Raw genomic sequence first — 21188 nt, 5'->3', positions numbered from 1 at the left:
CAGCCTCAATAGCCACAATCATTTATTTGCTGTGTGCAATAACACAGCTACGCTTTCCCCTAAAGGTTAATGGTTCATAAAAGTGTGGTTATTTTTGTGATAGATGGGTTTTTGTTGTTGTTGTTGTTCCAGTAGAGGTGGTCCACATCAGCTCTGCACTGTTTCAGTATATGGCAGCAGTCAGACTGATCTATTTCAGTAATTAGTGTTTATTGAAGCTTTTGGTTGAATGTGCTGAAACGTACAGAAGACCGTGTGTGTTTGTCAGGTTATAGGCTATGTTGACAAAAACAACAAGGTCTCGACAGAATTAATATTCTGTTATGAGCAAAATGTTTTGACTTTTTTAACACCCAGAGCAGATGCACCTCACCTTGATCTGTGTAGATGTTCCCCCATCCGGACACTGTGCACATGTCCCCGGGCGTGGGGCAAGCTCTTGGCAGGGAGACGGGCTTGACGTACTGATTCACGGTGACAGGGTGCGCCAACCTCATCAGCATAATGTCATAGTCCAGGGTCTGGTAATCATAGCTCTCATGCCAGTAGATGGCATCCACTGACATGTACTGCTCGGTGCCTTCGTGCATCCAGATGTGATTGTCACCCACGATTGCAATCTGTGAAAAAGGGCTGAAACAGAGACAAAGAACAAGTTATTCAGAATTATATGCTGGCCATGAGGTTTGTTTAGAAATGTTGTATACAGTGATGTAATACAAACTTTTGCCAGCAGTGGGCAGCAGAGACGATCCACTGGTTGTTGATGAGGGAGCCACCACAGAAGTGGTAGCCAATATTGAGAGAGACCTGCCAGGGTTGAGAGTGTGCTTCACACTGGTAGCCACCTACAATTTTGTCATCCATTGGGGCTGCAGCTTTGGTGTGATGGAAATACAAAATGCTTCATATTTATCAGCGTTAAAATTGTTTGTTCTTGTAAAATCTTTGTACATACTTCAGATGTGCTTTACCTGCAGCTCCCAGGAGTGTGAGGACAACCAGACCAATCATCTTGTGGCGAACTAGAGCCTTCCTGTAGCCAGACTGGACGTGAGCAATCTGTCACTCACTGCATTTATACCTGAAGCCCTCTCTGTTGTTTCATGCACCCCCTCTCTGTCCTGACCTCCATACAACCATTCCCTTCCTCCCACCCAGCTGTGAATCTATCCACTACTCCCATCTCTGCCCTGAAACGTAACCTTATCTTGTTATGTGCCATGTTGATTTTTGGCTTTTGAGATTGTACCTAAGTAACAGATTTTCAACACTTATCACCTAAATGTTTTTTCTTTTAGTTGGTAATACAACTTCTAAATGAATACCACAACTCTTTTAACCAGCCTGTGTGGTTGTATACAATATAACAAAGTGACTTGAACAGCACAAATTAGAGCTTAGAGGCCACTGATTTCTGTCTGACAAAGAAAAACAGTAGAGCATTGTTTTTATTTTTCTGCTACTGAGACCACTTTCTCACCTCTCATCTTTTACAACCAAAGCAAAGCTACAAAACACAAAATTTTTTTATTCTAACCAAGTTTTTAATTCTTAAAATGTCTGGAAAAGGAATTTGTTTAAAAATAGCAAGTATTGCTATGATCTTTTTATCATTTGTTCATATTGCTCTAAGCATAAGAGGTTTTATAACAGTTTTCACTGTGTGTGCGCTTTGGCTTGTACATGAGAGATCCAGAATTCATAAACACCTGTTAACCATGCGGAGACCTTGGTCCACTTTGGAAAATGAGGTGCACAGGTGGCACAACAGGGTTGCGTGACACTGGGCATAAGTTGGCAAACAAGAATATGGGAGCATGATAAGAGTAAGATGACGCTTAGTGCAAAGAAGCAAGAACAGTGTGGGCACACAGCTGGAGTCAACAGAAAGGGGTAAGAAGGGAGGAGCAGGCTGAGCATGGTGGGACTTGTGGATATAAATATGTGCTGGGGTGTGCCCAGGTGACTTCTGCTCATTCACCAGACACCATGAAACTGCTGGCTCTGCTGCTGATGGTTGGAGCTGCTGGTAACGACAGAGAAATGCACACATTTACAAGGATATAAATATATATATATATTTGTGTATAGTTACACATATGACAACAGACTTTTGCACATATTTGTACTGTGATGTCAAAAATTGGGAAAATATGAAGCAAGTTGTGGTTAAATATAACTCTGAAACACACATCCGCGTTCTGTCGCTCTCTGTCTCTTCATTTGTTCGTGACAGTGGCAGTTCCCCGTGAAAACGGCCGGATCATTGGCGGGCAGGAGTGTGAGCCTCACTCTCGTCCGTACATGGCCTCCCTCAACTATGGCTACCACTTCTGTGGAGGGGTGCTCATTAACAGGCAGTGGGTGCTCTCTGTTGCCCACTGTTGGTACAAGTAAGTTTGCATTGATGTAGAAATGATTGCTTTCAAATAACATACGTTCTCTCTCTCTCTTTTTTTTTCAATTTGAGATAAAACAAGTTTTTTAGTAGTCTAGGACCATACGTGGAGGACATCTGTTAAATATTAAGATAAAAAGTGGAGTATTTGCCTAGAAACTAGATTCAGATGAATGTAGAATTATAGGAAACAAAATACTGAAAGCTTTTTCTGCCTCCACATCTTCTAGCATGTTTCACCTCTTCTCTCAGTCCCACTGCCATGCAGATCATGCTGGGAGAACACGACGTGCGAGTGTTTGAGGGTACAGAGCAACTCATGAAGACAAATACCATCTTCTGGCACCCTGAGTGAGTAACAAAATGAACCACCCCATGTGAGTTTTTGTTTTCCATTTTGCAGAGGTTAATGATCACCTGTGCAGAGAAACAACTGAAGTCTATTTTCTCTGTGTGTAGTTATGACTACAGGACTTTGGATTATGACATCATGATGATCAAGCTCTTCCATCCTGTGGAGGTAACCGAGGCAGTCGCACCCATCCCGCTGCCCACAGCGTGCCCATATGGGGGGCTCCCCTGCTCTGTGTCTGGCTGGGGTAACACGGCCATGGGTGGTGAAGGTGGGTGGATACTGTATTAGGGATTTTAATTTAATTTAATCATCTACAAATAGTGTGAAAACTCAATATGCTTAAAGCCACCATATGTAGAATTGTTACCACCTTTCAAATAATGTTCACGGCCATTTTTCTGTTTTTTTTAAATAATTTAAGTTTGTTTAGCTAATAGAACTTTGGAAAAGTTTTGTTTTTTTATTGTGGTATTAATACTTTTTTTTAGGTAAAGCATCAAAATACTTCCACCAGTGCATATCTGGGGAGAGTGGCATGCATTGCTCTCTGCTAAGGTGTCTTTTTTAACATTTCCTCTCAGGGCCACTAAGGTTGGACATTTTGAAAGTCTACACATAGCAGCTTTAAAGGATGACTGACAATATTCTATGCTTTTCTCATTGTCTAACCCCCATAAAAAGACCAAAATCAACAATGAACTGTGTCTATTACTAAAAACTGTCAGTAAGCAAACGGCAGCACTGGGTGACATGTGGCCTCATTGAAATGAACATGGGCGGTGTAGTTTATTTTGAGACAGTTCCATATAAAGTGCAGTAAGTACTCCTCACAGCTGAAAAGAGTCCCCAATAAATTATTTCCTTATATTTGAGTAACTTCTGCTTAAAAATAACATTAAGCAGTTGTTTCATGGAATGATTTTATTTTCAAAAAGTACACCATTTTGTTGTGTCTTCACTAGGAAATAATGGGCTTGGGACTGAGAACCACAGACGGGCTGATACACTGGGAGACCACTGTTGGTTCTGGTCCTTTCATGGGACTGGTTAACATTACAAAAACATAGCCTCATTCTGATAAAAGCGTATGTATCTCCTGGATTTACCAGCTATCTCAGAAGTTTTTATGACTATCTCTGTGTCCTGATTATTACAGTGTATATGCCCACCCGTCTGCAGTGTTTGGATGTGCCCATAGTGGATGACCAGGACTGTGAGAATGCTTATCCTGGCATGATCACACCCAGAATGGTGTGTGCTGGATACATGGATGGTGGTAGAGACTCATGCAATGTGAGTTTTGCAACTGTGCTTATTGTACTCTACTGTATATGTATACAAATTCATGTGTACCACATACCTGGTCCCATTCACTTCATCTGTGTTTGTAAGGGTGACTCTGGCAGCCCTCTGGTGTGTCTTGGAGAGCTCCAGGGCCTGGTGTCATGGGGTCAGGGATGTGCCCTGCCTAACTACCCTGGCGTCTACGTCAAAGTGTGCGAGTATCTCCCATGGATCCAAAGCATCCTGGCAAAGAACCCCTGAAATCATTTGTTCCTCTTTCCCCTGCCCTTTATGTTACCACTCATCTCTGCTTTGTTTTACAGGGCCAACTGTTATTTTTCTGGTGTCTTGTCTCCTTTGAGGTTTTCTCCCTCACACATTCAGAACCAACACAAAGGTTCCAGAACACAAAAAATAAAATAAAATGCTTGGTATACTCACTTTTTGTTTGCCTGTTTGTTTTCATGTCCATAACAGGAGAAGAAAAGCACAACATGAATTTATTTTGAAGGCGAAGTATTTGTTTGTTTATTTGTTTGATTTCAGTATTAAGTATGGCATTATATAGAGCCCTTTACTGACTTGCATAACGTATAAGAGGTAGCATCATGCTGTTTTTTCATATATTCATTGTAGGAGCAGTATGTGATTTCACTCCCCCATGTTTGTCCCCAAAGCTATATTATACATCACCTTTCTTTTATTTCTATTGTTGCACAGAGACTCAGAAAATGGTTTAATTATAAAGATTAAAGTGTGTGAGACTATATTTAGGAATCAGTAGTGAAGCTACTGAGGAGATAATGGTGTGTGTGATTACTGAACAGTAGGAGGCCTCAGTGGGCAAGTTTTCAGTCAGAGCCACACATGCATCTCAGCATCAGTCATTTACGGTTTAAAAATGACGCAAACTATTTTCACATTCACTGGAGACTGATTTCTTGAGTGAAGATAATTTATTTCCAGGTATTTCTCATTGAATTTAAAGTCTTTACAGTATATTGCAGATTTTGTTGTTTTGGTTATGATGACATTGTTCTTGTCATCTCACCCAGGCCGTATTTGTCTTTCCTGACACCTGCTCTCCTGTCCTCCCTCTCTTTATGTCGTCTTGGCTGTTTGTCTGGGTTGGAGGGTCCGAGCCACGCTGCTCCACCTACACACAGGCACAAAATGAGGCCACACTAGAATGCACAATGCATGGCGCGCTATTCAAATGAGGAGTGTAAAAGTCAAAGGAGAGATTTTACACAATTATATTCTATAATTTTATTCATTTGATTTTAAAATGAGAAAAAGCTCATTTTAAAAAACATTTCCTTAGATTATAGTTGTTGATTATGAATTATCAGTGATGCGAACAATCACGTGGTGCATAGTCATGATTATGTTATGTCAACAATTAATTTTCTCACTATCACTACAATTCATTTATGTATTATACTTGTTTTATGTTTTCCTGATTTCCAAGGAAGCATCAGACATGACAGAAAAAAGTCAGGGAACCACTGGCTTCCATTATTATATGTTTTTAGGATAAGGATAAGCTCTTCTGTATGTTGTAGAATAATCTCACAGTTTAGTTCCCACACTGTTATACTGTAACATGCCATAAACTTACTGTCAACAACCCTGTGGGATGAAGAAGGAAATGCTGCTTCTGGGAGGTGTTCAGTGCTGTTTGGAACATAGCAATAAATAGAGGTCAGTTAGCTAAAGACACAATTAAATCAACTTCCCACTGTATACCCACAGCACAAAAGTCATTACTGATGATTATTAACAGTGTAAACATGCAGAATCCTGTGAAAAATACTTGTGCTGTGTCTCAAAGGAGACAGCGGGTGATCACCTGTAGGAGAGTGGGTGTGGTAGAGGTGGCTTCAGCCTACCACTGTTTACCTCCTCACTGCTGTATGACTCCACCTGACACCTAGTGAGGAGGACACAGCACATTTGATATTCCTCACGTTATGCTGTTCTGGAATAACTGATGATATGCTGATCTTGTCCCATGTACTGTACATATGTGAGATTTGCAATGAAAAAAAAAATGCAGAACTGAAAAAAACTAGGTGAAATTAGAAAATTAACTGAACAAATATCAAAATTTATTTAACTGACTTTTGCCTTACAACCAGCTAGTACAGAAAATATTTGTATTACTTGTAATAAATGTGTCAAGATACATAAGAATAAAATGAATCTTGAAGTCAGTAGCACAGAACACAGTTAAAATGCCTGATTATCTTTATTATTATTGTCAAAATTCCTGCCCCCATCCCATCATTATTGCCCATTCTACCTCTTTGTTCCCTGTAGCCACATTCCCTGCACTTTTATAAAGCCCCGCAGTCATTTGCCACTCTCCATCCGTCCACCAGATGTCCTCAGACTTTCTTCCTTTTCCAAGATCCATCTGCACACCTGTTCTCCATTTCCTCTTACCAGATCTGCCCACCTGTTTCCATTTTGCTCATTAGCTCCCTACATATATACAATCCCGGTATTTGTTTCATGCTCTGGGCTTTGGTATTGCCCACCTGGGCCTGTTCTTGCCTCTGCCTGTAAGCCCTGTAATTTATACTGCACCTTCTGTTAAAGTAACTTGACTGCACCTGCCTGTCTGCATGCTTATGGGTCTTCCTTTGTGTTGCCTCATACAACATGACATCTTTTATTGTATAGACAAATCATTACTCTATATTATGTATTAAAACATGTACACGATAATAATTATACTCAAGGACAAAGCAAACCAACCACACATCAGTGAATTCAAATGTAACTTGTTTTTCTTTGGGAAGTAATTTTACTGGGAGATTACAAATAAACCTAAAATGTCAAGGTCCTTATATCAGCAGCACAAAGTCAGAGTGTGGTGCTTTAGTGTACCCAAATTTATACTCCTCGGGGTCCTGTGTGCATGTGGATACCAACAGTAATTTATGCCTTTTGCTGCTCCGCTTTACACGTGTCTCACCTATTCATGTTTCTCTGTTGTTTGTGTCTTCTGTGTGCTTCACTGCCACCAGGAGCCTGGTGAAGAGAGGATAATTGTCACAGAGACTGTGTGGGCATCAGCTATTGCACACATTGACACTACATTTGGTGAGTCCCTGCAGTGCTGTGCATGAATTAACATTTCTCAGTGTAGTGTTTGTAAGCAGTGGAGAAAATGATCCCTGTCATCAAACTGCAAAGACACAATACAATACAACAACACAGCAAATAGGTTGAGTGTCTCTGGGAACCTACTGAACTGAAGTGGGAGTCTTGGGCCAGTGCTTCTGATGTCTGGAACTGGCTGGAAGGAAATGGACAGTGTGGGACTGTGATATTTTTAGGTGGCACAGATGGAGCGCTGTGGAAGGAGCTGGAAACCTGGGAATCCAGACTTGAGAACTGTTGGTATGAGAGAAAGTAACTGTAGTAGACAGCAAGTGGGTATTTTTTACATGTACCTTCTTCATTGGAAAGCATTATTTTACATTGACCTGAGAAGACCAGGAGGTCGGCTAAGAATACACCTGGCAAAAAAGTTGAGTTACTGTTTTTGTTAACTCACTCATCAACAATACCTGCAGACTGAAAGTGTTTTAGATAGAGACAAAGACACAGAAACAACACAAAGAGTCTGCAGCCATGCTAGCAGCTCTGTGAGATGGAGTTTTAAGTAAAATGCTGATATTAGCAAGCTGACATGTTCATAATGACAACATGCTGGTCTGTTGATTAAGCTGGTATAATGTTTACCATATTCACCATCTTAATTTAATATGTTTGCATGCTAATGTATGCTAATTAGCACTAAACACAAACTACAGCTCAGGCTGATGGGAGCGACAGCTTTTTTCAAATATTAGACAAATTAAAAAAAAAAGACCTGTTGATGGGATTTTAAGACAAGTTAAGGTGCTTCACCAAAGTTAAAGGGGGACGCAAATGTGTGTGCTAAGTTTCATGTCAGTAAATCAAATGACCAGACATTTCACTCAATCAAAAATAAATTCATAGAGGAGCTACAGGAAATTCAGGGATCACTGAGTGTGTAGGACTCATTGTCTGGGAATCATGAATGTCTGTACAAAATTTTCCTGGAAATTCATACAATAGCTATTGGGCTTTTCCAGTCTGAACCAAAGCATCAGACTGACCAACAGACCAACACTGACGTCTGCTAACGTGGCTAGGATTCAAAAAACAAATGGGCATATGCTGTACAAATATATTCACACACCTTCCTTAGGGCAGCCATTTCCTTTACCAACACTTCAATGTCCTCATGGTCCTCCTCCTCTGTGTCATATTCGCCCTCCTCCTCCCAGTTACTGCTGTTTGGCAGGTATGGTTCGATATGTACTAACTCAGTTCCTTTGATGTCACAGCGACAGTATGGACAGGTGTTGCCAGCCGACTTCTGCTAGATAATTAACAATGACAGGTCAAGGATAGAGTAACGGAAACACTACACTAATGTAAAGACCCATTATCACATGCTGCCTTGAGAACAGCTTTGTGTCTTTTGAACTGGATGTAGTGGAATATGTTGGGCTTGGCTTCAAAGAATAAACCACCAGTGTTTCAAGAGATGAAAGTGGTGGAAAATACCATGTTCAGCAGACACTATAGGCTGGTTTTCCACAAATGTAAACCAGATGTAGGTGAATTGTTGTAACATTTTACTTTCTTTCATTGCTCTAGCATACAAGCTTTCTGTTTCATCATGATTCTCTTTTCAGATGTTAACGTATTGTTTCCACTTGCTCGCCTTCTTGCACTAATTTATTAGCTAATTTTGCCATTTAGGGGATTCCTAAAATTTGGGCAAACATAATTTTGCGTGCTCAAAACTTTCTTGGCCCACGCGGTTTTAGAAGTCGTGTAATAAAACTAATTTAAGCTGACACAGCTAGGTATTCAGTTGCAAATGTGTGACTGAATTATTTTTATTTTGAACTCCCTGGTATTTGTTTATTGTAATCAAAGCTACCGTACTGTACACAAACTTACTGCTGAAGAGAAAGTTTGCTTATCACAGTCTAGACTGATTTATAGCTTGTTCATTGTGGTTTGACATCCACAAAGCATATCTACATTTCTTTTTGTGCTCATGTCTCTCTTTCTCTGTCTCCTTCTCAATCATGCTCTCACACATCTTTTTTTTATCAAAGTGCATGTGACCAATGAAGTTTGAGGAGGATGTGAACCTTAGTTTAGACAGGAAGTCTTCAGCCAAATGTCAGGACATGCTGCTGTGCACCTTTGCAAAGACATAAACACCGCCTGAACAGATGGGAAACCACTGGCTGAAAGAAATACTTGTCAAGCATGAAACTGTAATTTGTCAGCAGCATTTTTAATTCTTGTTGGATGTCTACAATGTCATTTTGTCACCAAAAGAGGAAGTAGAAAGTCAGGGAAGCCCCCCTTTTGAAACAAAAGGTGCAAACACCACATGACTAAATTATGATTTACATACAGACCCTTTAACTATTTAATAAAAGGGAAGGGGGATATAATTTAAGGGGTCAGTTAAATTTAAAAATTCATGCTATACGTACAACCAAAAAAAGATTTTGTATTTCTATAAGTGGGGTAAAACTATGGAATAATTTAAGTGTAGACATAAAAAATTGTAATAGAATTGACGAGTTTAAACATAAATATAAAGGTATGTGTCAATCAAGATATATGCAAGAACAGGCTTAATGATTAATTAGATGGAACATTGTGGGTGTGGTGTAAGAATGTTAATACTTTGTAATAATTCTTTAGTATATTACTTGTGTGGTGTAGAAGAGAATTATCTATGTAGAGATACTGCTTGCAAACCAATGATGGTAAGATGATGTCATGGGGTAGGACTGGATAAGTCTGACTTCTTCCTACTCCATTCAAGCATGTACTAGGTATAAGCTAATTGATATTGGATTAGCATTTGTTGGATATGTGTAAAATTATGTGTGTTGACATATCAACTGTCTTTACATGCTTGAAAGAATAAATCAAATCAAATCAAATCAAAATCAAATCAAACCCTTGGGATTTGTGATAGAAGATCAAATGGTTTCAATGAAAAACCACGCTGATATTCAGCATATTGTTCTCTGACATTTACACTGATCAGTTAAAACATTTTGACCACTGTGTGCAAGGTATATTAGGCAGCAAGTGACCATTCAGTCCTTGAAGTTGATGTGTAGGAAGCAGGAAAAACAGGCAAGAGCAAGGATCTCAGTGACTTTGACAAGGGCCCAATTGTGATGGCCCAGATTGCAGGTCTGGTTGGGTGTTGCTGTCTGTAGTGGTTAGTACCTAGCAACTGTGGTCTAAGGAAGGACAGACAGTAGACAGGGTCATGGACGCCCAAGGCTCGCCGGTAATGAGTTTGACCTTCTGTAGATTAAACTTTTAAATTTCATTCATCCTTTTCAGAAGATTCCATTTCACTTGAATCTTTGTTAAAATAGTTGAAAATGAGAAATCCTCTACACTGGTCTCTATGAAGAAACATTCAGCAGCTATAGTGATGATATCACACAGTGTGGGGAGGCTGTTGAATTGGTCTAAAAATTATCTCTAACTATCTCTAACACTTTTCACTCCTTTAACATAAGCTTGTCACTGAATGGTTGACACCTTTTTGTTCTTTCCAACAGTAAAGCAATGGATGTAAACAGATTCACACAAGATGCACAGTGAGCTGCAGAGTGACACAAGTGCCATTCAAATGCTGCACTGACTCCTGTGTACACAGTAACAGGCAGGTGGTCACGATGTTATGGCTGATCAGTGTCTATAGATGTGATCATGCTAAAGGTGCCATTGTATCACCCCTTAGTTATGATTTGGCACTATACAAATGAACTGAGTGGAGAGAATAGGAGAGTTGGTTTTTGCGGACGTAACGTAACCTAATTCACAAGCACAGGTGTACTGAAAATTTCATAAAATGTTGTGTTGTTTCAGCAAGGCTGGCTGATGCAGAGTAACTATAAAAACAGAGATAGGATATAAAACTGTTCTAGCACCCTCATGAAGACACTATAATAGACTTCTCAAGGATTAGTGTAGCAACAGCAGCTTTTAAGTTTTTGTTACATTGTTCCACAGTCTAGCCAAGTCACACCCAGTAATTTTAAAGTGACAATTTATGAAGGTTATTTTGTATAGTAGAGCATCTTAAAATGACTCGCATGCTTTGTTATACACAGAAGATATTTTTAACATCGCGTCATGGTGAGCTATAACCAAACCATGATATTGCTGATTGTCAAATTAGCCGACAAAAAAACTGAGCTAAGTGTACCCAGACTGATTCAGTTCACTGAACACACAACAACTGTTACGGTAACTGCCTTAGTTTAGTAAAAGCATGTGGTAAAGATTAGCATGTGGGTTGTAATAAATGTGGAGAGATTATACAATAGTAAAAGCATGTGGTAAAGATTAGCATGTGGGTTGTAATACATGTGGAGAGATTATACAATAAGTTACTATAATTAAGTGGGTGGGGGTTTATACCTGCCAACCTGTGAGGCAGAGCTGGCACAGGAGATGTCCACAGGGCTGGATACGAGTGTCCTTATCCCTCTCTGCACAGATCTTACACTGCTGGAAGGTGCTGCCGATCTCACAGTACAGCTCGTACTGCTCCTGTTGTGGTAGTGGTGGGTTAGTCAGAGAAACAAGACAGAAAACAACAGGATATGATCTATGTTTTGGCTTGGTAAAGCCTCAGGATGCTTCTGGCAGCCTGTTGTAAAACTGATAAACAGATAAAGTGCATTCACTTACTTCTGTAACTTTGACTTTTCCCCTCTGGGCAGGTTCATACAAGCTCGTCAGGTCGGGGTTCACATCGCGGCCATCTGGATACAGGTAGCTGCAGGCACAGAAACGCACAGCACTTAGAGAATCTGCACAGAGGCCAAACGTATCAGAGACCTGTGTGTTTGTCCTAACCAGCCCTCCTTGAAGCCCTGAATGAGTGTCTGGTAGAGAGGTGCGTTCTCAGAGATGGTCTGGATGATGCCACCTTCAGTGGTCACGTGGCCGATAGCCCACTGGCCCATTCTAGTGCAGCTCAGACGGAAGATATAACTAGAAGGGACTTGTAAATCACATCACAACTTAGAAAAATTTAGACATTAAAATCCACTAATGAGTCACTTAAATGTTATTGTGGATGTCAGTGATTCTTTTGCTAGTATTGTTACTTTAGTCAGCATTTGGTTGTACTGTGTATTTTCTGGATTTGTACAGTTTTTGTCATTCTTACAATAGCAATAATACTGATACAGTTTACCAATAGTCACTGTATGACACTTTGGGCCATGCTGCCATTTTCATAACTTCTTAGAGTTGTACTTAGTGTCACAAAGACAAAATTTCTTGAATATTAGATAGAAAGCTCAAACTCAACCAGAGTTTGGTGCATTATGAAATAAATATGTCAGAAGTTCAAGAGGAAAGAGATACTTAATAAGGTACTTCAAGAAGATGAATCAAACCCTCATAAATTTTCAAACTTTAATCATGAATAGTCATGTACTTAAAAGTTTTGTAGTGCTGTGATTCTATGTTGATTTGAGGAGCTAATTTTTACAGCTGAGATCAGTTGCTGCATTTAATGTAACTCAAGTACTCAACAGCCCTCTCCAGTGTCCCTTACAGTTCTACTTAAAATTTTGGGCAATGTGTGACCTAGTTCAATTTAGGTTTCATGTGAAGGGCACCAGTCAGTCTGTTCATCCTTCCTGTACCTTCCAGGTCTATACAGGTAGTGTTCCAGACGATCTATAACCTGGTCATAGGTGAGGAAGGCCATGTAGCCTGGATGGGTCACTGCTAGTTGGTTCCAGTTCCTTAAAAGTGACTTCCAGGGCTAAAAGAAGAATAATATTTTATGACCAGAGAAACAGCTTGATGTTTTTGGGAAAAATGCTTATCTGCATTTTTGCTGAGAAGTAGGTGAGAAGATCTGTGTTAACAGATAGTCTGGCTTAGTCCAGTGTTAACAAAATGCATCTACTAGCTCCTCTAAAGCTTACCATTTAAATTTTTTATTTAATTTATACAATAACTGAATTGCACATAATCCCCAAAGCAAAAAGGTATGTGCTGGAATATCTTTTATCTGGGTGCAGTGACTTTATAGACCTGACAATAAATAGTCTGGCACATAATCCCACATAAAGGGCCATTCCTTTTACACCACAGTTTTTGTATGGTTTAAGCAAATGGGATATGATGTGAGCTTCAGAGGTGTGGATCTATGCATTTTGTTACCTTTGGAGAGTGCCAGGCTAAGAGTTTCTGGTTTTAAAGCTAAGCTAACTGGCTGATGGCTTCATATTTACTGTACAGACATGAAAATGGTATCAATATTCTCATCTAACTCTCGCTCTCAAGAAAGTAAGTACATGTATTTCCCAAGCTGTCAAACTGTTCCTCTAAGTAATCAGTTTATTACCTAAGTTGGAACCTTTATCCTCACCTGAAACAGTCTGGTGAAGATATCAAACTCAAACACAGATATGTGGTCATTACAGGTGAGATCGATGGTTGATTTCAGAGCCATGGACTCCATCCCCTCCTCAAATGAATGCACGTGCCGCAGCTGCTCTTTAAAAGTATTCCACTGAACTACACACCTGTTAGAACACAGTGTTAACAGGTAATGAATATGGACACACATTAAACCATCACAGAACACTGAGATTTTCATTTTTAAAAATTCACACACTAACTTGTTGCCAAATGAATTCCTCCAAAACTCATGAGCCTCTGACTTGGTCACCCTGTAGGTGTCACCCTGAAAACATCCCCCTGGAAACATGGCCTTCAGCTCCCACAGCATGTGACTGAACAGCAAGGTCAGTTTGGTCAAGTTCCTCCTGAGAGTAACAGATATAGCAGACTTTCAGTTGAGCTTGCAAAACTAGAAATAGACTTTGCTTAGAAATATTTTCTGGCCCCATAAAAGTGACCAAACAAAGGAGGAGTGAAGGTTTGTTTGTGGTAACAGTTTGTGCTCCCAAAAATATTTAAGACCACCTTATGAGCCAACAATCAGAATCAGAATCTGCTTTATTGGCCAGGTGTGTTGGAGACACGAGGAATTTGACTCTGGTACATCGGCTCTCAATGTGCATATACATATCCCCAACCTCTCAGCAGCCTCTCAGCCCTAAACTGATAACCTTTATCTCACATGCCACCTTATCAAGTCAGTTTTTATTTGTGCTGCCCAGTATCACAACTTTGCCTCAAGGAGCTCAAAGTGACCTAGGATAATAAATCTTATTTTATCTCATGTTTATTATTGTTGCTCTTAGGTTTCTTGAAGTTTTACATAACTTACATAAAGTATCACTAGCTTAGAGCTAGGACTCCAGCTTGCAGTGTAGGTGTGTGAAATCATGTGTCAAACAGGCAGGCATAGTCAGCAGTGTTGTATAACGTACACTAGGAGCTGGCTATTAAAGTGTAAAAATCAAGATAAAATAAAATTCTATGACAGCATTTTTATTGTACTGTTTGAGTTGCAATGCATTTCCGATACTTTCCATAGATACATACATAACAAACAGTCCAGCCAGCAAACAGGATGCGCTCTGCTGCATGCTCGTTTGTAAATACCACAAAATGTTCCAGTGGCCAGTGTGTCACTTCATGCCAATCTTTACTAGTGTCTTTACTATGACTAGGTTCTACTGTGGTCTTTTATAAACTTAAACTGATTCAATTTTATTTTTCTAACACTTGTTTTTGCAACATTCTCAACATCAAGTTTACATTTCTTTAAAAACTCTTCACATCTCTAGGTTTATGTCTGATGCTGTGTTTTGTTTTATTTTTTACCAATTAACGTCTCCTCCTACAATACATGACTGAAAAGTCCAGAACCTATGAATTTGGAAGTTTTTTTGTTTCAAATATTTAACTGCTGATTTTCTAAAAGGCCCATTCTGCTCCGTGAAGTTTAAGCATTTAATTGAAACAACAATGAACAAAACACACGAGTGCAGGAGGATTTTAACTTTTGACATAAACTTGATTGCAGGAAATGTTCTGCAGTATACGCTATATTAAAGGTCCTATGAAATGCGGCAATATGCTTCAGTATACTTTATATTTTTCCATTTTTAATTAGGAGTATTTCCAAAACACACAAACAATGGTATTTGCACTATTATAGTACAAATACAGCTACATTTGACCTGTTATATATGAGATAAAATGCTACCTAAATTTAATATAACAATGCTACTCAGTACAATCTATTGAATTTGGCAACATATTATCTTTATTACACCATATGTTATCTTTTGCCTGACATCTTGGAAATTATTTCTGTTGCATCTTCTGCAGATTTGTTTACACACACAAAATTGACTAAAGGCTCATTTGATTGTATGAAAGACCTTCACCTCAGGGAGGAAAAGAAAACCTCTATTGTGTTGAAGAGAAGAGAGTAAGTTGGGAGGAAATGTGTAAGCCACATCTCTTGCTCGGGGCGGGCCAGGTGCCAAAAATAACATTTAAGAGATAGAAAGACAGAGGTGAAATTGTGCAGCATCACTACTGTAAAGTCCAAAAATGTTTGCATTTTTACTGAATTGCATATGTACTGTACAATGCACTGCATCACAGCCATCCTTTGTCTGGTTGATTTACATTTACTGTAACTGTGTTGTTGTTAGAGACTGTATATTTCTCATCAATGTGCCTGAAGAAGCTTGATGTGAAACATGTTTGATTAAAAAAACTTTCTCATGCAGAGAAGGAGAATAGCTTCTGAACTCCTGCACACAATGGGAGAAATCTTCAGTAACACAACTTTGGATGGCTATTTTGCACTTCTTACACTCCAGTGAAAGCTTCCTTATATATTTTCAGAAATGGTAAGCAGAGTGTGATCATTTTACTTTACACCTGGTTCCCGAAGTACGGAAGAGGACTGGGGCCACTGTACAAAATTTCAGTTCTGACTTTTTTCTCAGAATTGTGACTTTTGTTAAAAAGTCAGTTTTACAGTCAGAATTCAAATTTTAAAGCCGTTATTCTGAGAAAAAAAAATCAGAACTCAAATTTTGTACAGCGGCCCCCGTCCTCTTCCATGCTGAAGCCATCTCTGGGTCTATAAATTCAGCACCTCTCCCAACACCTAGGACATGATGCACTCAGTGTCAATAACAATATTTATCAGTGACAAAACTAAACCACAATTAACAGCTGCAGAGCGCAGCATTAACACTTAAATATAAATTTGAGGCATGTGAACTTTAGTTTTATATAAAGACTTGGACAGTCTTCAGGAGGCAGGCACATAATCCAGACACCCTAGACGGTGAAAATATATAAAAGAAAAATACCCATCCACTGCTGTTTGTTCCAGGTTGGTTGTTCTTTCACTTCAACATGGACATAACAACGAGGTTCCTCTATCCAAGGGAGACCATTTGCAGTCAAAGTGTTCCATTGTGCTGGCGTAGAAGTTAAAGAATAATCAACTGAGAATGAAACGGCACAGTGTGGGTATTCTTCATTTAATATTCTTCTACTCCACCAAAAGTCAGAGAGAAATAATGTAGTTTTTTCTGACAGTTATAATTATTTCTAATATTAATTATTTACAAAGATTTTCCATGATGGGCTTTGATGCATTATTATATATTAAACTAACCGAAAGTACACAAAGTAGTTAAAATTAGCTCCTCCTCCACGGCAACGACCCTGACTTTCAATATTTGTGTATTTTGCTGATAAGTATACAGTCTTACTTCAGTAACATTTTGAATGCACCCCTTTTACTTGTAATATACTATTACAAGTAAACGGTGATAAAAAATATGAATTAGCAAAAATAAGCTCAATTTCTTAAATGATGTAATTACTAATAAACATACGTTGTTCTGCTCATGGTTTTAGATGTATGTGAAACAAAGTTTGCACATTTGTATATGCGTGACTTCTAAATTTCAGTCACAGGAGGTCAAAATTATCAGACAACAATCTTCTATCTGCTAAACCTTCAACTGTCTGCTTCTGTGGCTTTCCGTCTATTCTCACTTCTGTTTTAAGTTTCTTGTTAGTCTGGCAGAAATGTCACTTACTAAAGGGCAACTATTATTTTAACCATCCTAACCAAGAGTTAAGTGCCTTGAGAAAGATATTAAACAGACATATGGTTTACTGGCCTGAGTCTGTGGTTTAACAAGCCACAGAAAGAGGACAGTACATTCTGAAAACACAGAAGGATATTTGCATAATTTGTCATGATATCTAAGCCACAACACTATGTGAATTTGTCACATCACTGCTCATGCGGGCATGACTCCTGTGAGAAGGCCATCTGTTATCTTGTGTGTACAGAATATTCTTGTAGACTAGGTATATTTTGAACAACAGAACTGTGTAAAATGATAACATCCTATGATCACACATTCACACTATGAACTTGGATGGATGGATATACATATATACAATAGCTTTTAATAAGGTCCAGCAAGTATTGTAAAGTCTTCATCACATTTCAAAGTAGAAGAGTAGATTGTAAAAGCTCAAACAAAGTTGTGCTGTTTGTCAGAATGTTAGCTGCTGTACCTTTTTAAAGAAAACCTATAACTGTGTGCTCCCTCCTGTATGTTACATGGTGTCAGGGTACATTTGCATTAAATACATAAGTGTAATTGAGTGTATTTCTGGTCTTGTATTTAGGCCACATCTACAGTAGTTAGAAGACAATAAAATAAAAGCCGGCAGCATCTATGAATACATTGTGAATACAACCATATGGACATACACTTAGAAAATGTTAGGCCAGGGACTCTCCCCCAAACTGTTCACATTCAGAAGTCTTTTCTTTTTCTAGTTTCCACACATTAGCATCACAAAGACGCGAGTTAGGCCTGTTGTTCCTCTCCGTCATTAGCAGTCCCAACAGGAGCAGGGGAGGCAGCATGCTCTAAATAAAGTCACTCTGTTTAGCTGTTCCAAAATATCTGTTTAGCCAAATGGCGAACTTACAGAATGTGTTCATTCTTTTTTTTCTCTGACACACAGTGAAGACTATATTTGAATTGCAGGAATAGGGGAAGTTATTTTACTTTGCTTCAGCTTCCATAGATGGGGTAAAATGGCTATTTCAGTTCATGTATATTAATGTTCAAAGGGCATCTGTCATGACTGTCACAGTACTGGGTTTAGACTTTTTACACAAATGCAAATATAGACAATTTTTGGGTTTTTGAACTTTTAATGGAGTATAAGCATGAGCGACAACCCCGTCAGATCTGGTCCCATGGTAGTAGATAAAGGTCGGAGGCATGTGAAACTTCAGTCAATGTATTTGCCTTAAAGAAGGTCAGGTCAAACACAAGAATTTGTTTATGATTTGAGAACGTGATTTGGTTGAGCTGGTTAAAAAATGGCAACAGAAATGTAAACCTAACCCGGTCAGTTACTTCTGATGGTATCTAGCTGAGCAGTTTTTAAGGAAATTCGAAAGAGAAATCCATATAAAAACTGTGATCTGTCACTTGAACAGAACAACAGATATACTGTTTTATCTATAGATTTTTTAAATAACGATTTAATGCTGTGAGCACTGGAAATGAAATTCTTTTTAAACTCATCCACTGTAGTGGGCTGATGGCAGAAATATAAGACACAATATCTCAATGTGGCAAATAAAACCAAAAACACATTGCTACCTACTATTACACTGAGATGGGAAATATGTTTATTTCTACTTTGAACAAATCAAGACTAACAAAAATATGATTTTTAGATCATCAACTTATGATTATTTTCTTCCAATTATTTAATTGATAAATCAATTAATCATTTAGTCTGTGAAGTGGCCATAAATAATGAAAAATGCCTGTTGCCAGTTTGGAGAGCCAGTGGCCTGTTTTGTTTGACCAACAGCCCAAAACCTTAAGTGTTCAGTTCACAATACAAAAAAGCAGCAAATGTTCACATTCAAAAAGATGGAACCAGCAAATTTTGGCATTTCTGATTAAATTAGGTTTCACTTCTGAGAATTTTTATACTCTACACTGAGAAACATATAACAGTTAGGTGTTAGAAACAGAGTTGTGAATGAATGAACTAATAAATGAAGCACCTGACAAAAATGTATACCAACATTTTTTTAAAATTAAGATATATTTTAGAATAAAACAAAATGCCCTGCTAACACATGCTTCTCTTGTGTCTGTATTGATGTAGGTGTCTTACCTGTAACTAGACGTCTCATCAAATATCTTCTCCCGTCCCTGTTTAAACAGCAACACAGCCTTGTCCGTCTTATCCAGCAGATTTCTAGCATGGACCTTCAGGTAGCTGGCCTCGTCTCCCCTAGGTATTTGGCTGCCTCCTGCCCTGGAGCTGTGGTAGGGTTCCCATACCTGTGTGAGCAGTGCTGTTGTCTCAGACACCAGCTCTGGCAGGAATGGCGGACTATACCTGAGGCCCAGCTGGGGGTTAGTGCACAGCTCATAGAGCTTATCTAGTCTTTTCAGCGCCTTGTCCACCATCCGCCGATCTCCACTGGTAAGTGACTGGGAACTTGATGTGGGGCTCTTGGAGCCTCCTGAACATGCTGCTGCCATTATTTCACCGTTGTGTCTTTGAAATCGAAGTGAACCTATAACTAACTTGTCAGTCTGTGTCCATGTGTGGGGGAAGTGACAGTAATTAACAGTGGTCCAATGGTAAGAGGTGTGAAAGCTTCATGTTTGACCGTGTGTGAATTTTTATGAGCAGAAATTAAAGAAGCTATTGACACTGCCTCGAGGGCTTGAGTTAGTTTCAGCTGGCATTTGTTGTCTTTACAATGATTTCTGAGTTTTCAGCTTCATATGAAAATTGTTCATCTTAGCCTCCTCAAACAGCATGTGAAGTTACAACATCTTAAAAAGATGCGCTCAAAGCTGAGCACATCCACTGAAAGCAGCCACCGGTGTCCATTTGTAGCTTTTCACTCCTCTGTCAGAATTTCAGGAAAGTTCAAAAATACAAGGTCCGTTAAAAACCTTCAACAGCAACAAGACTACACGAGGTGAACCTAAAACAAAGGAAGGAAGATTCTGAAAGTGACAAACACCTGACACAAACACCTAAATTTCCCCACTCGTACACATCTGGGTTTTCTTGCCCCCTGTTTAACACACCACTCTCCTTACCGGTATTCATGCATACATCTAAGCAGCACAGCAGCCCTACATTGTCAGGTAAGACATCTACTCACAGCACAACGGAAACATGTTCTCTGTCATGGCCTGAAGCGTTGCTATTTATTCTTTGTCCTTTTTTCTTGCTGTCACTTTCTCTCTCTCTTTGACTTCTTGGTGCAACCTTTGATTGGTTTCCTGGTTGCAGCTAGACAAGCAGGTTTGTTTTCTTTGCTCTATTGCTCAGGCAGAGAGAAAGAGAGAGGTGGGTGGGAGTAAGAGAGAGAGGCGTTACTAAGAATGAAAGCAGGTTGCAAGACTTGGGTAACAGTATCTCACCAGTTAGCTCACTTAATAACAGTGGAGGTGCCTGTGAAATGAAAGCAAAGGTCAAAGTTCAGTCCAACATGCACAGTAGACTTAAAATTAGAATTGGACATGAACTGCGTGTTATTGTTAGCTGCTAGGGAATTTAATGTTGTCTGTCATTCCATTCATACTGAAATATTTTTTCAATTATTGTATAAAACGGCATGAAATCTGACAGACCAACATGACGACTTTGGCGATCCCCTGACCTTTCCACTCCCACAAAGGTGATGTTTGTGGTTTTGACTAAAAGCTATTGGTTGGACTGGCATGAAATCTGGTGCGTACATTCGAGTGCCCTCAGAATGAACTGTAATTGGTGAATCCTTAACTTTTCCTTTAGTGCCATCATCAGGTCAAAGTTTTCGTTTATGATCAAACAACCTGAAAAAGTAATGACATTCCCATCCACCTCACTTTGTGTTTAATGTTGATTTAATGTTAATATATAGAATTAATGGTGATGCAATAGATATAAGAAACAAATTCTCAAATTCAATAGGCTGGACCCAGTAAATGTTGACATTTTTTGTCAAAGGAGTGATTAGAGTTGATAATGGGACAGGATGTAGTTACTGATGAATGGATGAAG

At 39.1% G+C, this 21188-nt stretch overlaps 3 protein-coding genes and 1 long non-coding RNA gene across 7 annotated transcripts in view; 2 read left to right on the top strand and 2 right to left on the bottom strand.

The window, feature by feature from the left end:
- Positions 1-1047, bottom strand: part of LOC109954698 (trypsin-2-like) — a 2548-nt gene extending 1501 nt beyond the window's left edge. The window contains exons 1-3 of the mRNA XM_020590203.1: positions 975-1047; positions 725-878; positions 374-633 (exon numbers count right to left, since the gene is read on the bottom strand). Coding sequence (XP_020445859.1) covers positions 374-633; positions 725-878; positions 975-1014 — 454 coding nt within the window. The 5' untranslated portion in view covers positions 1015-1047. The remainder of the gene's footprint in view (positions 1-373; positions 634-724; positions 879-974) is intronic.
- Positions 1048-1978: 931 nt separating this feature from the next.
- LOC109954697 (trypsin-like) lies at positions 1979-4480 on the top strand. Its single transcript, XM_020590202.1, has 6 exons — positions 1979-2032; positions 2240-2396; positions 2654-2752; positions 2861-3024; positions 3913-4049; positions 4149-4480. Exons 1-6 carry the CDS (start codon positions 1993-1995, stop codon positions 4299-4301), a joined length of 750 nt encoding a protein of 249 aa, XP_020445858.1. The 5' UTR covers positions 1979-1992; the 3' UTR covers positions 4302-4480.
- Positions 4481-4961: 481 nt separating this feature from the next.
- cblc (Cbl proto-oncogene C, E3 ubiquitin protein ligase) lies at positions 4962-20576 on the bottom strand. Of its 3 annotated transcripts, XM_020590199.1 has the most exons (14): positions 20305-20576; positions 19293-20121; positions 13796-13942; positions 13543-13699; positions 12809-12930; positions 12009-12146; positions 11841-11928; positions 11568-11699; positions 8281-8463; positions 7299-7445; positions 7024-7079; positions 5893-5973; positions 5662-5717; positions 4962-5196 (listed from the first exon to the last, which is right to left on the bottom strand). In XM_020590199.1, exons 2-14 carry the CDS (start codon positions 19664-19666, stop codon positions 5063-5065), a joined length of 1815 nt encoding a protein of 604 aa, XP_020445855.1. In that variant the 5' UTR covers positions 19667-20121; positions 20305-20576; the 3' UTR covers positions 4962-5062. The 3 variants fall into 3 exon arrangements, with proteins under 3 accessions (XP_020445855.1, XP_020445854.1, XP_020445856.1); XM_020590198.1 differs by having other exon boundaries at positions 19293-20576; XM_020590200.1 differs by having other exon boundaries at positions 4963-5196; positions 8281-8460; positions 19293-20570.
- Positions 6016-17460, top strand: LOC109954695 (uncharacterized). 2 transcript variants are annotated; one of them, XR_002274174.1, is made up of 6 exons: positions 6016-6607; positions 7076-7151; positions 11873-11924; positions 13598-13722; positions 13853-13921; positions 15420-17460. It is a non-coding gene; the product is annotated as an uncharacterized LOC109954695 (long non-coding RNA). The 2 variants fall into 2 exon arrangements; XR_002274175.1 differs by lacking the exon at positions 15420-17460 and having other exon boundaries at positions 13853-13929.
- Positions 20577-21188: the final 612 nt, after the last annotated feature.

Source organism: Monopterus albus, unplaced genomic scaffold, assembly GCF_001952655.1.
Source record: "Monopterus albus unplaced genomic scaffold, M_albus_1.0 scaffold11.1, whole genome shotgun sequence".
Lineage (NCBI taxonomy): Eukaryota > Metazoa > Chordata > Actinopteri > Synbranchiformes > Synbranchidae > Monopterus > Monopterus albus.
This window is presented reverse-complemented; position numbering and strand designations above follow the sequence as displayed.